The sequence below is a fragment of the Mauremys mutica genome, chromosome 2, assembly GCF_020497125.1.
Source record: "Mauremys mutica isolate MM-2020 ecotype Southern chromosome 2, ASM2049712v1, whole genome shotgun sequence".
Taxonomy (NCBI): domain Eukaryota; kingdom Metazoa; phylum Chordata; order Testudines; family Geoemydidae; genus Mauremys; species Mauremys mutica.
Genome location: NC_059073.1, coordinates 295,625,665 through 295,638,750, shown reverse-complemented (window position 1 = coordinate 295,638,750; position 13,086 = coordinate 295,625,665). Strand labels below are relative to the sequence as shown.

General features: G+C 61.4%; 1 protein-coding gene across 1 annotated transcript; it reads left to right on the top strand.

Moving 5' to 3' along the window:
- The first annotated feature begins 1,105 nt into the window (after positions 1-1,105).
- LOC123363361 (zinc finger protein OZF-like) lies at positions 1,106-9,073 on the top strand. The gene is made up of 4 exons (XM_045004240.1): positions 1,106-1,215; positions 3,463-3,589; positions 4,206-4,319; positions 4,974-9,073. Exons 1-4 carry the CDS (start codon positions 1,192-1,194, stop codon positions 5,969-5,971), a joined length of 1,263 nt encoding a protein of 420 aa, XP_044860175.1. The 5' UTR covers positions 1,106-1,191; the 3' UTR covers positions 5,972-9,073.
- The last annotated feature ends 4,013 nt before the right edge of the window (positions 9,074-13,086 follow it).

Sequence of the window (13,086 nt, the reverse complement as noted above, 5' to 3'; positions counted from 1 at the left end):
CTGCTGGCAAAGCCCCTACTTATACAGCCCAAAATGCTGTTAGCCTTCTTGGCAACAAGGGCAACTGTTGACTCTGCACTTGTCCTTGTTGAACCTCATCAGATTTCTTTTGGCCCAATCCTCTAATTTGTCTAGGTCCCTCTGTATCCTAGCCCTACCCTCCAGCGTATCAACCACTCCTCCCAGTTTAGTGTCATCTGCAAACTTGCTAAGGGTGCAGTCCACACCATCCTCCAGATGGTTAATGAAGATATTGAACAAAACCGGCCCCAGCACCGACCCGTGGGGCACTCCACTTGAAACTGGCTGCCAACTAGACATGGAGACATTGATCACTACCCGCTGAGCCCGACGATCTAGCCAGCTTTCTATCCAGGGATCCTGGGGAGCCCTGCGGGGCTGGGCCAGCTAAGGGAGGGAGACCTGGCGTCTGTTCTGGGGAGCTCTATGAGGCAGGGCTGGCTAAGGGACAGGACCCCAGGGAGGCCTGCGGGGTTGGCCTGGCTAAGGGAGGGGGCCCGGGGTCTGGCCCGGGGAGCCCTGCGGGGCTGGGCTGGTATGGGAGAGAATCCTGGGGAGCCCTGTGGGGGCCGGGCCGGCTAAGGGAGGGGATCCCGGGGAGCACTGCAGGGCCGGGGCGGCTAAGGGAGCGGGAGCTGAGCTCTGTACCAAGGAGCCCGGCGGGCTGGCATGGCTAAGTGAGGGGGGAGCCGGGGAGCCCTGCGGGTTCGGCCCGGGTAAAGGAGGGGGCGCTGGGGTCTGTTCCGGGAGCCCCGTGGGGCCGAGCCGGTGGGGGGGGGTTCGGGGAGCCCCGCGGGTTTGGCCCGGCTAAGGGGGGGTCCCGGGGTCTGCGCCTCGCAGCGGGTTCGAGGCCCGCGGTCCCGGCGGTTACGGCTTGTGCGCGAAGCCCCCGGCCAGGGCCGAGTTTAGGGACCCCGGGCCGGGCCGGGGCAGATCCGAGCCCCGCTGCAGCCTCGGGCCGGGTGGAGGGAACCGGCTCGTGGGCAGCGAGCCCCGGGCTGCTCCTCCCCGGCGCTGGGCCGGGCTGTGCGAGCGGCTCCTCCCCCGTCCCCGTCCCCGCCCCCGCCCGCCTCCTTCCGGCCCCGGCCCCGGCCCCGGCCCAGCCCGGCGGAGGAAGCCCCGGTGCCGGGAGGCTCCGAGCAGCGCCGAGCCCCGGGCCGCGCAGGGGGCATGGCCGCTGGGAGCGCTGCGCAGGTAGGGGCGGCTGGGCTGGGCTGGGCTCGGGGCGCCCGCGGGCGGGGGCTGCCCTGGCACCTTCCCCTCCCCGCCCGGCCGCGGGGGCCCGTCCCGGGGCCAGGGGCCCTTAGATCAGCCAGGCTGCGCTCCGGCGCATCCCCTGGAAACAGCCCGGCCGGTGCCCCCAGGGCCAGGCTCCTGCCCTGCGCACGGGGCCGCCCCCCGCACCGTGCCGGGGGCAGAGGCCGGTCCCTGGGAGCCGGGCATCCCTGCGCCTCGCGGGGTGCGTCAGCGGGTCTCCCGGAAATCGCCCCTCCCGCTGGCCCGTGCCCGGGCTGGGAGCTGCTGGGGGGGGGGGCAGGAGACGGAGCTGCAGACGCGGCCCTGGCGCAGCGCGGGCACGGAGCGCTGCCAGCGGAGCCCCGGCGCCTGGGCTGCAGCAGCAGACGGGGACGGGCCGTCAGGGCAGGAGCGCGCCCAGCTCCAGCGCCGGACGCGTTCCCCCCCCCGGGGGTTGGGATGCTGGGCACAGCTGGGGGAGGCTTTTCACACCCTGGCCGAGGGAGCCATGTCACCCTGCCTTTCGGGGGTAGAGCAGGCCTTTGGGTGCCCAGTGCTGGGTCGGGAAGCTCTCTGACCTCCAGCCCTGTTCCCAGAGCTCCTGGGCCGCGGGCGGTTCTGAGGGTGCATCGTTGAAAGCGCCGCACATTGTGCTAAACGAGGCGTAACGAATAATGAAGTGATCCCACTGGCCGAGTCTGAAACGTCCCGAGTTCTGGGGGCGCTGCCTCTTCCCGGTGACCTGCAAATGTTTTAAAAACCGATTGGTTGTGGCCTCTGCATCTTTATGATGCACAAAGGAGATTTGTATGTTATCGTTCTGTGTGTTTTTGTATTGGAATGAGCGGGGGGCTGGTCTCCCTGGGGGTCTCTGGCTGTCCAGAGAGCACCAATGTGGGGAGCGCTGAGCCTTGGGTGAGCGTAGGGTAATAAACCCGACCGACCTGGTGGATTGGGCATTAGCTGTGCCCTGCGAACGAAGCCCGGCTAAGAAGGGGGCAGTGGCTGTTTAATACGCGGTGGAGTCTGTTTGTTTGTGGTGCTGGCACCTGTTTAACTCCAATGCCCAAGGAAGACTTGGGAGAAAAGCTCTCTGAGCTAAAGTTTGGCCCATCCCCACCTGCCCTTCCAGGAGTGGCTGGGAAGCAAACGCCACGTTTCTCAGTCCGCCCAGAGATCAGGGAAGAGGAGACTTGATATTCCTGATGTAGCTGTAAGGTAAAAAACAAGCAGACCCCCACCCCTGTCCTGTTCTAGCCTCTCTGCCCTTCATGCATCAGGAGAAAGGGCGGAAGTCCCATTTTTTTCCGCTTTGCAGATCACCTTTAAGTTTAGCTCGAGTGAACCTGCTGTGAACTCACTCCCCAGGGATCTCTCCCTCCTCTGCAGCTGCATGTTCTCATCTAGACACCTGCCGGGTGGGTCTGCGTGCCAGCCGGGTGGGTCTGCGTGTCGGTCTGTGTGCCAGTCTGCATGCCGGCCGGGCGGGTCTGTGTGCCGGTCTGCGTGCCGGCCGGGCGGGCCTGCATGTCGGTCTGTGTGCCGGTCTGCATGCTGGCCGGGCGGGTCTGCGTGCCGGCCAGGTAGATCAGGGGCTACTCTCAACCTGGCACAGACCAGGGCTGGATGCGGTAATTGGCAGTATTATGGTGATGCCTAATGGCCCTAGATCAGGGTCCCATTGTGGTGGGCTCTGGATATACCCAGAGTCAGAGACAGCCCCTGCCCTGAGGTGCTTACAGGCAAATCTAAATAACCCAGACAAAGGTAGGAGGAGGTAAGTGTTAACCTCCCATCTGGCCACTGGAGATACTAAGTGACACACCCAGGGTCACACAGGGAGTCTGTGCCAGAACCAGGAACTGCCCCAGGTCCCCTGAGCACCAGCCCACTGCCGTGCCCACCTGGCCAGCCTTCCTGAGCAGTCGCCCCACCCCCCCAGGACAAGCTCAGGACACTCCCAGGCTTGAAGCCATGTGGGGCTGGTCAGCTGAAGATCAGAGACAGAACCTGTCTTGGGGAAGGTAAAGGGAGGTGACTCAACCGGCTGTGGGGCCCTAGGCTGGGGGGTGAGTGGGGCAGCTTGGAGGACGTGACCATGTACGGTGCCCACAGGCTCCCCTCCCATCTGCCCCCATTGAGGAGGGTGGATAAAGATGCCACTGAATCAGTAGGTCCCGAATGGGGACCCTTCTTGTGTTTCAGGCCCTGGTGTCGTTCGAGGACGTGGCGGTCTATTTCTCCCCGGAGGAGTGGGCGGCGTTAGCCGAATGGCAGCGGGAGCTGTACCGGGAGGTGATGATGGAGAATTACGAGCTCATCGCCTCGCTGGGTGAGGATCAGGCCCTGTTAGAGGCTGTGAAAGGCCCTGGCCGGTGCTGGTGCCGGAGTGGGAGTGGGATGAAATCCACCCCGAGGGAGACCCTCTAGCCCACAGGTGCCAGCCACAGCCTGTGCCGTTCGGGCAGCGCGTGAGCTCTGTGCACGGCCCAGGCACGGCCCAGTCCTGCGCCAGCCCTTTTCAAGGGAATGTTGAAATCCTGCAGGGCACCCACCTGCCCCTTCACAAGTGCCTGGGAAACTGGCTGAACTGCTCCGCCTGGGAGCATGTCACCTCCGCAGGGCCCAGGGACTGCAGGTACCAGCCCATCCCTCGGCAGCTGCCTCTCCCAGCGGGCGTGAGGAATTCAAACCCGGTCCAGGTCCCGGGGGCGGCACCTCGCAGGGGCGGCTCCGGTTCACCCTGCTGTTACACCTGGACACAGCCCGGCGGGAGCTGGGCTCCTCCCAGTCAGTAGCCCCCCGTGTGTCCCGGCCCCGAGGCGTTTGCAGTCGGAATGAAGAGCCCCCGTGACAGACTCTCCCACTCACATCCGACGCGTTTGCACATCGCCTCTTCCTGCGGCGGCCACAGGAAACCCAGACTGCGGGTCTCTCCCTGTGCCCAGGTTCTGCAGACCCCAAACCGGAAATGATCTGTAAAATGGAGCGAGGGGAAGAGCCACATGCCGCAGCTCCCCAGGGGGAGAGGGACAGAGGAATCCTGGATGCCCCCAGCACAGGTGAGTGGCACCGATTCCCCCTCCTTGCAACCTGCTCAGAGACAAAAGAGCAGAAACTTTGTGCAATGTTCAGTCACTGTCTGGGTGGCAGGTGAGCAGAGGGGGGCTCAGGCCTGCGCGGGCTGATCAGCATCCCCAAGAGACATTCATGCCAGGCCCCTCTGCTAGGGCTAGAAGGAGGGCTGGGGGTGAAAGTGCCTGTGCCAGCTCTCTGCCGCTTACGGCGGCTGTCTGCCTGTACTGGGCTGCTAGGGCAGAGCCGGGCAGCGAGGGGGGCCCCAGTCTCCCTGGGTTCCTGGCTCTGCAATGAGATCTGCAGGGAGATCGGGCACGCGGTCAGGGAGCTCGCTGGGCTGCCATTCATGTGTGCCAGTCCAGGTCGTATCCCCGAGGGGGAGCGTGCCGTGACCTCGCACAGCCCGTGCCCATAATCTTTGTCCTGCATTTGCTGCACAGCGGGCACCAGCAGAGACACTGCCGTGTCTCTGGAGCCAGACTCACCCCACAGCGTGGCGCGGGGGCGGAGGTGTGGCTCTAGGCGCTGTGTGAGCCCAGGGCCGGTGGGGATCGGCAAAGGCGTGTGATGTTAACGCTCGTCCGGCTTCCCCCAGCCCCTTCCCAGGGTGTAACTGCCTGGCTTGGTCTGTCCGACAGCTGGCTGGGGCAGGCGTGTCAAGGAGGAGCTGTCTGCGGAGGGCTACAACGAGCAGTGGGTGCCACACACGTCGCTGGCCGGGGGAGCCGAGGGGTTTGTGCTGGAATATCCTGCCCTGTGGTGCGAGGTGAAGCAGAGGGAGCTGGCGGGAGACGCCCCCCAGCAATCCCCGGAGTGGGAGGGGAGGGACGGCGCATTCCTGGGCGGCACGCTGGCCATGATCCACCCGCTGAGCGAGGGCCCCCTCATCTGCTGCGAGTGTGGGAAGAGCTTTGATGACGAGGCCTCGCTGAGCACCCACCAGCGCCTGCACCCAGGCGCCGGGCCCCACGAGTGCCGGGCCTGCGGGAAGAGCTTCCGCCACCGCCGCAACCTCCTGACCCACAAGAAGCGGCGGGGGAAGAGCCAGCACGCCTGCACCGAGTGCGGGAAAAGCTTCTGCCTCAAGGGCGACCTGCTGCGGCACCGGGCGGGGCACGCGGGCGAGGGCGGCCACGCCTGCAGCCTGTGCGGGGAGAGCTTCCGCCACAAGAGGAACCTGCTGGCCCACAGGAAGGAGCACGTCGGGGACATGCCCCACCGGTGCTCTGAGTGCGGGCAGAGCTTTGGCGACCCGGCCAGCCTGGCCCAGCACGAGGCGGCGCACCGCGAGGAGAGGCCCTTCGTCTGCGCCCGCTGCGACCGCAGCTTCAGCTGGAAGGAGAGCCTGATGATCCACCAGCGCAGCCACCCGCAGGAGCGCTCCCACAAGTGCGCCGACTGCGGCCGCAGCTTCAGCCGCAACGGGAACCTCCTCATGCACCAGCGGGTGCACACCGGGGAGCGGCCCTACGCCTGCCCCGAGTGCGACCGCACCTTCTGCAACAAGGCCAACCTCATGGCCCACCGGAAGCTGCACCGGCGCTTCAAACCCTACGCCTGCGCCCAGTGCGGGAGGAGCTTCAGCTTCAAGACCAAGCTGCTGCTGCACCAGAGGGCCCACGGGGACCAGCAGTAGCCCCCGGCCGCTCTGTCTCCTGGAGGCTGCAGCCGGGCTGCGCGGGCTCTGCCCTTGCAAAGGGCCGGGGGTGAAACTCGCCCCTGGGCAGAGGGCTGGGGCGACGCCTAGGCATTGCGTCAGCCTGGGGGTCCCCTGGGCCATGGAGCAAGACCCCAGCCTTTGAAGGGAAATCTGCTGTCCTGCAGAGACCTGGTGGGTCACTCGGGGGGGGGGGGGTTCTGCCGTTGCTAAGGATGGGGGTGAAATTCACCCCAGGGCGCATGCGGGACTCCAGCGGTGCCGAGGCCTTGCCAGCCAGCCCTCCCCCGGGGTGAATTTCACTGGTCGGCAGTATAGTGCAGTGTGTCCTCATTGTAAGGCACCAGACTGGCCCTGGGCCTGGCTGCCCTGAGAGCTACACCCCTCCTCAGATGGCAGTCCCACGGCCCGCCTGTGGGCGTCCTGAGCCCCCCCAGTTACCCAGCCCACCCCGAGAGATTGTTCTGACCGTCGGTCTGGCCGCCTGCTTCACCCAGGGCAGAGAATCTCACCTGCAGCCCCCTCAGAAGGACCATTGGGCAGTTTCTGAGAGAGGTCAGGGCACTAGCTGAAGCCTTGGGTTCATGTCCCTGCTCTGCTACAGATTTCTGTGTGACCTTGGGCATGTCCCTTAGCCTCTCAGGGCCTCGCTGAATCATAGAATCTCAGGGTTGGAAGGGACCTCAGGAGGTCATCTAGTCCAACCCCCTGCCCGAGCCATACAATGGGGATACCAGCCTGCCCTGCCCACGGGGGCTGGGGCGGGGATAAATACAGTAAAGCTTGTGAGGCCCAGATACCATGGGGATGGTAGCCAGATAAATGGATGGATTGTCTGGTTCGCCCCCGGCATAGCTCACCCCCTATTCCCATGGTCGAGCGTGAGGCTCCTCTAGCTGCTGTTCGTGGTGTGACTGGTTCTCCCCACTGTGGCACATGTCACAGCATGCTGGCTGCACTGGGTGGGACGCCCGCCCTGGTGGTTTCACCCCAGCATCGAAGGGTTGCCCTGTAGCCGGGTCTGCTCACGTTACAACTGCAGCTGTAGAGCAGTTCAGGGTTGCCCTGCATCGCAGCAGGGGGGTGGGAGGGGGGAGGGTTCCCCACCGGTTCTGGGGGTGGGGGAGGCAGTGAACTCTGTGGAGTTCCGGGCAGATATAACCCCTCCAGGCCAGGCTGCAGTAGGGAGCGAGGGGACCTATGTTCGTAGTGGCCACCCTCCGTCAGGGAGAAACCGCACAGCGTTGTGTGTCCTGGCTCCGCACCCCCCGAACGTGCAGAGGTTTCCTGAGGCCCTGTGGAGCAGAAGCGGCCATCTGCCTTCCAGACTTGCCCCCGGGGGCGGCCCAGCGATGGGGGCCGGCACTGCAAGTCAGGTTGAAATTGCTAGGACAGTTCCCATTCTGCATGGAGCCCATTTCTGGCAGGCTGCCATTTCGGCTGAGCAGCGGCGCAGTGAGAACCAAATCTGGGCCCCCTCCACGGTGCTGGGGACACAAATTCCTGTTTGTTTCAACGGACAGAACGTCTTGGGCACCTTGTGTCAATCTGGCTGCAAACTGACCATTACCTGGGGATTCGCAAATCCCGCCATAGATAGTTATTCCCTGCTTGGGGCTCTCCACAGAACGCTATCTGCAACCCTTCCCGCCGGCTTCTCCACTCTGGTCTCCTAGCATGTCAGCCTAAGGAGCTACTGCCCACAACGCACAGTCAACCTGCGGAACTCCTTGCCAGGGGATGTTGTGAAGGCCAAAACTCTTAATGGTTCAGAAAAGAAGTAGACCAGTTCCTGGAGGATCGGTCCATCAATGGCTATTAGCCGAGATGGTCAGGGACACAGCACCATGCTCTGAGTGTCCCTAAACCTCCAACTGCCAGCAGCTGGGAGTGGACACCAAGGGGTGGATCACTCAGTAAACTGCCTTGTCCTGTTCACTCCCTCTGGGGCACCTGGCACTGGCCACTGTCGGCAGACAGGATCCTGGGCTGGATGGACCCTTGGTCTGACCCGGCTTAGCCGTTTTGATGTCACCCCCTGCCCCTTCTGCCCCTCCGATGATGCCAGCTTTGACTGCCTACGTCTCGGCTTCTCTGTCGTTCTCTCCTTGGCCTCCAACACGATTGCAACCTCCTCCCTGGACTGATCTCTGAGCCCCCCCCCCCCAAAAATGTCCCTCCTCCAGGCCGGGTCATGCCTGCAGGACCTTGGCCAGCTAACAGTGGTGAGGGGGTGGGGGCCGCTGGGTGTAGTCGCTGTGTATTTATTCCGTTCCCCAGCCTTTGTATGTTTACGTGAGGGCCTGAGCTGTCAGCTCCTTGGAGCTGGGCCTGCGTCTCCCTGGCCACGTATGTGATGCCTTGCAGGCCGTGGCCCTGCAGTAACCCAAATGCTGCATTCTAACAACTGTCCTGGGCAGACTGACCCGCCGGGCTGGGGTCAGGTGCTGCGTCTCCGCGGTAGCTGTTTCCTGTTACTGGGTAACCTCAGGGTAACGAATAAACATGTCGGGAGTCAGAATCAGATGCTGACCAGTGATATCGGCTCATTGAGTTCAAGCCCTGATGGCCTCTGCGCAGTTTAATCATCAATTCTTGGTTTCTAGAGCTCAAGTCAAACCATCAGTGAGGAAGTTTTCCTGTGAAACTCACTCAGCAGCTTCCTTCCACCTGCCCTTGGACACGCTGAGGCCTCTTATTCCCCGGGGAGGTTTAATTCGTTAGGAACTGGCCAGTTAACGGAAACCCTCTCCGGGTGCTGGAACTCCCTTCGGGGAGCCCCGACTCCTGCCTGAGACCGAGGGTGGCCACACCGCCCTCTGCTCAGTGCGGGACACCCGGTAAAATTACTCGTCGTCAAGTGAGTTCAGGGGCGATCGATCAGAGCTGTGCGGGACAAACGTTTGCATTAACATCGAGTTGACTGAGCCCGTTACAAAGAAATACGGCGTAGCTGGATTCTTCTCATTTACGTTCTTCTCTTTAAGGCTTTAGGGTTCACACAGGAGGGGTGCCACACACACCCCTGCCCCCCCAACACACTGGGAGAGGTGCCACAGACACCCCTGCCCCCCCCCACACAGGGAGGGGTGACACACACACTCCTGCCTCCCCACCCCCACACAGAGGGAGGGGTGACACACACACCCCTGCCCCCCCCCACACAGAGGGAGAGGTGACACACACACCCCTGCCCCCCCCCACACAGGGAGAGGTGACACGCACACCCCTGCCCCCCCCACACAGAGGGAGGGGTGACACACACACCCCTGCCCTCCCCACACAGAGGGAGAGGTGACACACACACCCCTGCCCCCCCCACACACAGGGAGAGGTGACACACACACCCCTGCCCCCCCCACACAGAGGGAGAGGTGACACACACACCCCTGCCCCCCCCACACAGGGAGAGGTGACACGCACACCCCTGCCCTCCCCACACAGAGGGAGGGGTGACACACATACCTGCATACTTGATAGCTGCTTTCAACTACCTGAAGGGGGGTTCCAAAGAGGATGGATCTAGACTGTTCTCAGTGGTGGCAGGTGACAGAACAAGGAGCAATGGTCTCACGTTGCAGTGGGGGAGGTCTAGGTTGGATATCAGGAAACACGACTAGGGGCCCGGTTGCGGGGGTCGGGGGGATGAGCTGGCCTGTGTCTTTGCAGAGCTCATCTCTTCTGCCCCCGCGCCCCCGGGGCTGGAAGCAGCCTGCCCCTTCCTGCCCGCACAGTGCGGAGAGGCAGCGAACACTCCCGGGCTGCTGCTGGCCACCGACATAACCCAGCCGCCTCCTGTCCCCTGGCTACAGCGTGGGCAGGAAGGGGTTAAGCCCTAAGGATGCACCCGGGCCCCGGGCCCCGGACTGCAGGGGCGTCAGCAAGCCGGCCAGAGGCGGCTCAGCAGGGGAGGGTGCATGGAGCAGCCCCACGCTCCCTGGGGGCAGGACCCAGGGTGGGGGCCGAGGGGTGAGGAGGGGGCTGCTGTGGGGCGGAGAGGCTGCCCCGTGCCAGCGCTGTGCGGGGCTTTGGCACACGCCGGGCTCGGCTCCTCCTGGGCCGGAGGGTCTTGGGCTTCCCCGGGCGGCGGGAAGGAGCTGCCGGCCAGGCTGCTGGTGAGCTGAGCGCTCCGCCCAGGGGCTGGTTCTCCGCACAGCGCTGGGCGCGGGACACACCCCACCCGGAGGGGTTTGGAGGAGCAGTGGGGCTGGGGGGGTGAAGGGGCAAAGCAGGGCGAGGACAGCGAGGGGGGGAGCACGTAAAGGGCCGATGGGTGGGCAGCAGAGGCGACACAGAGCCGACCTCTGCCTGGCGCCTGCCCACACTCAGGGGCGGCTCGAGGCACCAGCTAAACAAGCAGGTGCCGGGGGCGGCATAAGGCTGGGGCCCCAGCTCATCCCGCCGCCGCGAGCCGAGGAGCGGCCCGTCCCCTGCAGCCGGGGCAGGGCCGCGCTCCCGGCTCCGCTTGGGGGAGAGGGATGGCCCCTGACCGCGGAAGAGCGGCGGGACCTGGTAGCCCTGCCCGGCTGCAGAGGACGGGCCGCTCCTCCTCGGCTTGTTCGCGCCAGGGCCGCCATCCCCCCGGCGCCTCAGCGCGTCCTAAACAGCGCTGCAGCCGCGTGGCTCCGGGGGGCTGAGCTCCGCCCCGCTCAGAGCCGCCGTGGTCAGGGGGTGGGGCTGCGAGCTCCACGCCGAGCGGCCCCTCCCCTTACCACGCGGCTCTGAGCGGGGCGGGGCTCAGCCCCCCCGGAGCCATGCGGCTGCAGCGCTGGGCAGGGCCGCTTCTCGAGGCGCGCAGTGAGCCGGGGGTAAGCGCCGGGGCCGGGGGGTGGCTAAGGGGCAGGGAGTCCCGGGGACACTCAGGGGGCAGGGAGGGGCAGAGGTTCTGTGGGGGGGGCGGTCAGGGGCCAGGGAAGGGGGGTTGGCTTGGGGGGGTCTCGGGGAGGTGGTTGTCAGGGGACAAGGAGCAGGATGGGGCAGGGATTCTAAAACATCTCATCTCATTTCATTGGAACGTTTAGCAGGGTGTTTATTTGGTTTTGTTTTTCTGCTTCTTGGTGAAACAAGAACCCAAAAAAGCTTCCCAGGTTTTCAATGTGTTGTTACCCCTCTACCCCGCCTCCTTTCTCTCCCTCGTTACCTTTCTCTCTCCCCGCCCCGAGGGGGAAAAGGGGGGGAGGAGAAGGAAAGCCCAGGAGAGGAAAAGCTCAATGAAAACCATTTTTAAAGACTTTAATTTAAGTGGAAAACAAAAGTTGAATGAAACAGCATTTTTCTGCACAGTTTTTCTTAAATGTTGTTTTGATTGAACAAAAAAATCCCCCAGCTTTAGCTGTAACCGCACAGGCTTCTGTATGGCACAGCTCCTTGTGCCCAGCCTGAATGCCCACTGGCCTGAGTTCAGTCTCACAGGGGGCACCTGCTAACTATGGCTGGCTTACCTCAACCCTCAGCTTCTCACCCAGCCTCTGCCCCAGTGCCTAGACATCCGGCTGAAACTGTTACTTCTGCGGGATGGGATGAGCACATTCCTCCTCCTGACCTGTCACTGAGTCACTGCTTGGGCAAAGAAGGAAAATAGCGTATTTCTGCTCTGCAGATTAACCACAAGATATTTCTTCATTATTTTAGCCACGTATGTGCTTGGCCTGCCTTCTACGGCTCAGTCATGTGCAGGTAGGGAAATAGTGGGTGAAAAACTGGTTGGAGGAGAGTTATCAATGATACACTTTCAAAGTGGTAAATGTGTCCAGCAGTCCCACAGGGGTCCAGCACTATTCAATATTTTCATAACTCAATTGGATAATGGAGTCGAAAGTTCACTTAGGCAATTTGCAGATGACACCAGGCTGGGAGGGGTTGAAAGCACTTTGGAGGACAGGATTAGAATTTGAAATCCCCTTGATAAATTGGAGGATTGGTCTGAAATCAGCAGATGAAATTCAGTAAAAACAAGTGCAAAGTACTACATTTAGGAATGAAAAATCAAATGCATAACTACAAAATAGGGAATAACTAGCCAGGGAATAGTACCGCTGGAAAGGATCTGGGGATTATAGTGAATCACAAAGTGAATGTGTCAACAATACAATGCAGCTACAAAAGAAACTAATGTCATACTAGGCTGTTAGGACATATGATGCAACCTCGTGCAGTATCTCTGGGGATACAAACTGTATTAAGCTTATGAATGGTGTATGTATCACTGTGGGCCAGGGACTGTATGCAGCTTGGGGCAGTGGAGGAGAGTGAGGGGGAATGATACCCCAGCTCCTCCAGGAACTAAAGGCAGTGGATGGTGATTTCAGGTGAATCACTCAGGTTGTAAAGACCTCCAGAGAGGTACCATGCCTGGGGACACTTGCATAAACCGGTTCAAACTCGGTTTTCCAGAGACCAACGGACTAAGAAAGGATGTTTGGCATAAAACGTCTGCATTTAAACTGACTCAGGGCCTGCTTTTGATTCAGCAGGCAGACAAGTCCCTCTGACCAAAGACGAAACCCTTCCAGAAGGGCTGGAAGGACTTTGGCTTACTAGGGCCCCCGTCAGATTGAGCAGTTAAGGGTGAATTCCTCTTTCGCCTGTAAAGGGTTAAGAAGATCACATAACTTAGCTGACATCTGACCAACAGGACCAATAAGGAGACAAGATACTTTCAAATCTGGGAGGGAGGAAAGTCTTTGTCTGTCTGTTGTTGTGTGTGCTTTTGCCGGAGAAGATCAAGGAGGCAGCCATGTAACGCCATTAAAATTCAAAAGGTTCGGATTCTTTTTAAGCAGAATTTTTTTATTGTTCCTTTAAACAATCAAACACAGCAAGCAGCAAATATTTGGCCACACACTTCTGAAACCCCAAATCATGTTCAGGTTTTGGCAGACTTATTTCAGCTTTTTCAATTAGAAAAACAATAACAAATTTTGAAGGAAAGCACACATTGTCTGTGATTTTTTTCTGTTTTTTAAAAACCCCTAGGTTTTGATCCAAAAAAAGTTTTGACGGGAAATATTTGTACAACCTTTTTAATGAGCTTTAGTGCCTTTTAGCACTAGCTGATGCTGAGAACCAGTGATACCTTGTAAAGGTGACTTGAA

What these genes read in the sequence shown, in the direction of transcription:
- LOC123363361 (XM_045004240.1), top strand. Translation starts at nt 1,192, where the DNA reads ATGGCCGCTGGGAGCGCTGCGCAG. An exon ending in CCGCTGGGAGCGCTGCGCAG is followed by an intron (nt 1,216 to 3,462) that starts GTAGGGGCGGCT and finishes CTTGTGTTTCAG; the next exon opens with GCCCTGGTGTCGTTCGAGGA. An exon ending in CCTGGATGCCCCCAGCACAG is followed by an intron (nt 4,320 to 4,973) that starts GTGAGTGGCACC and finishes TCTGTCCGACAG; the next exon opens with CTGGCTGGGGCAGGCGTGTC.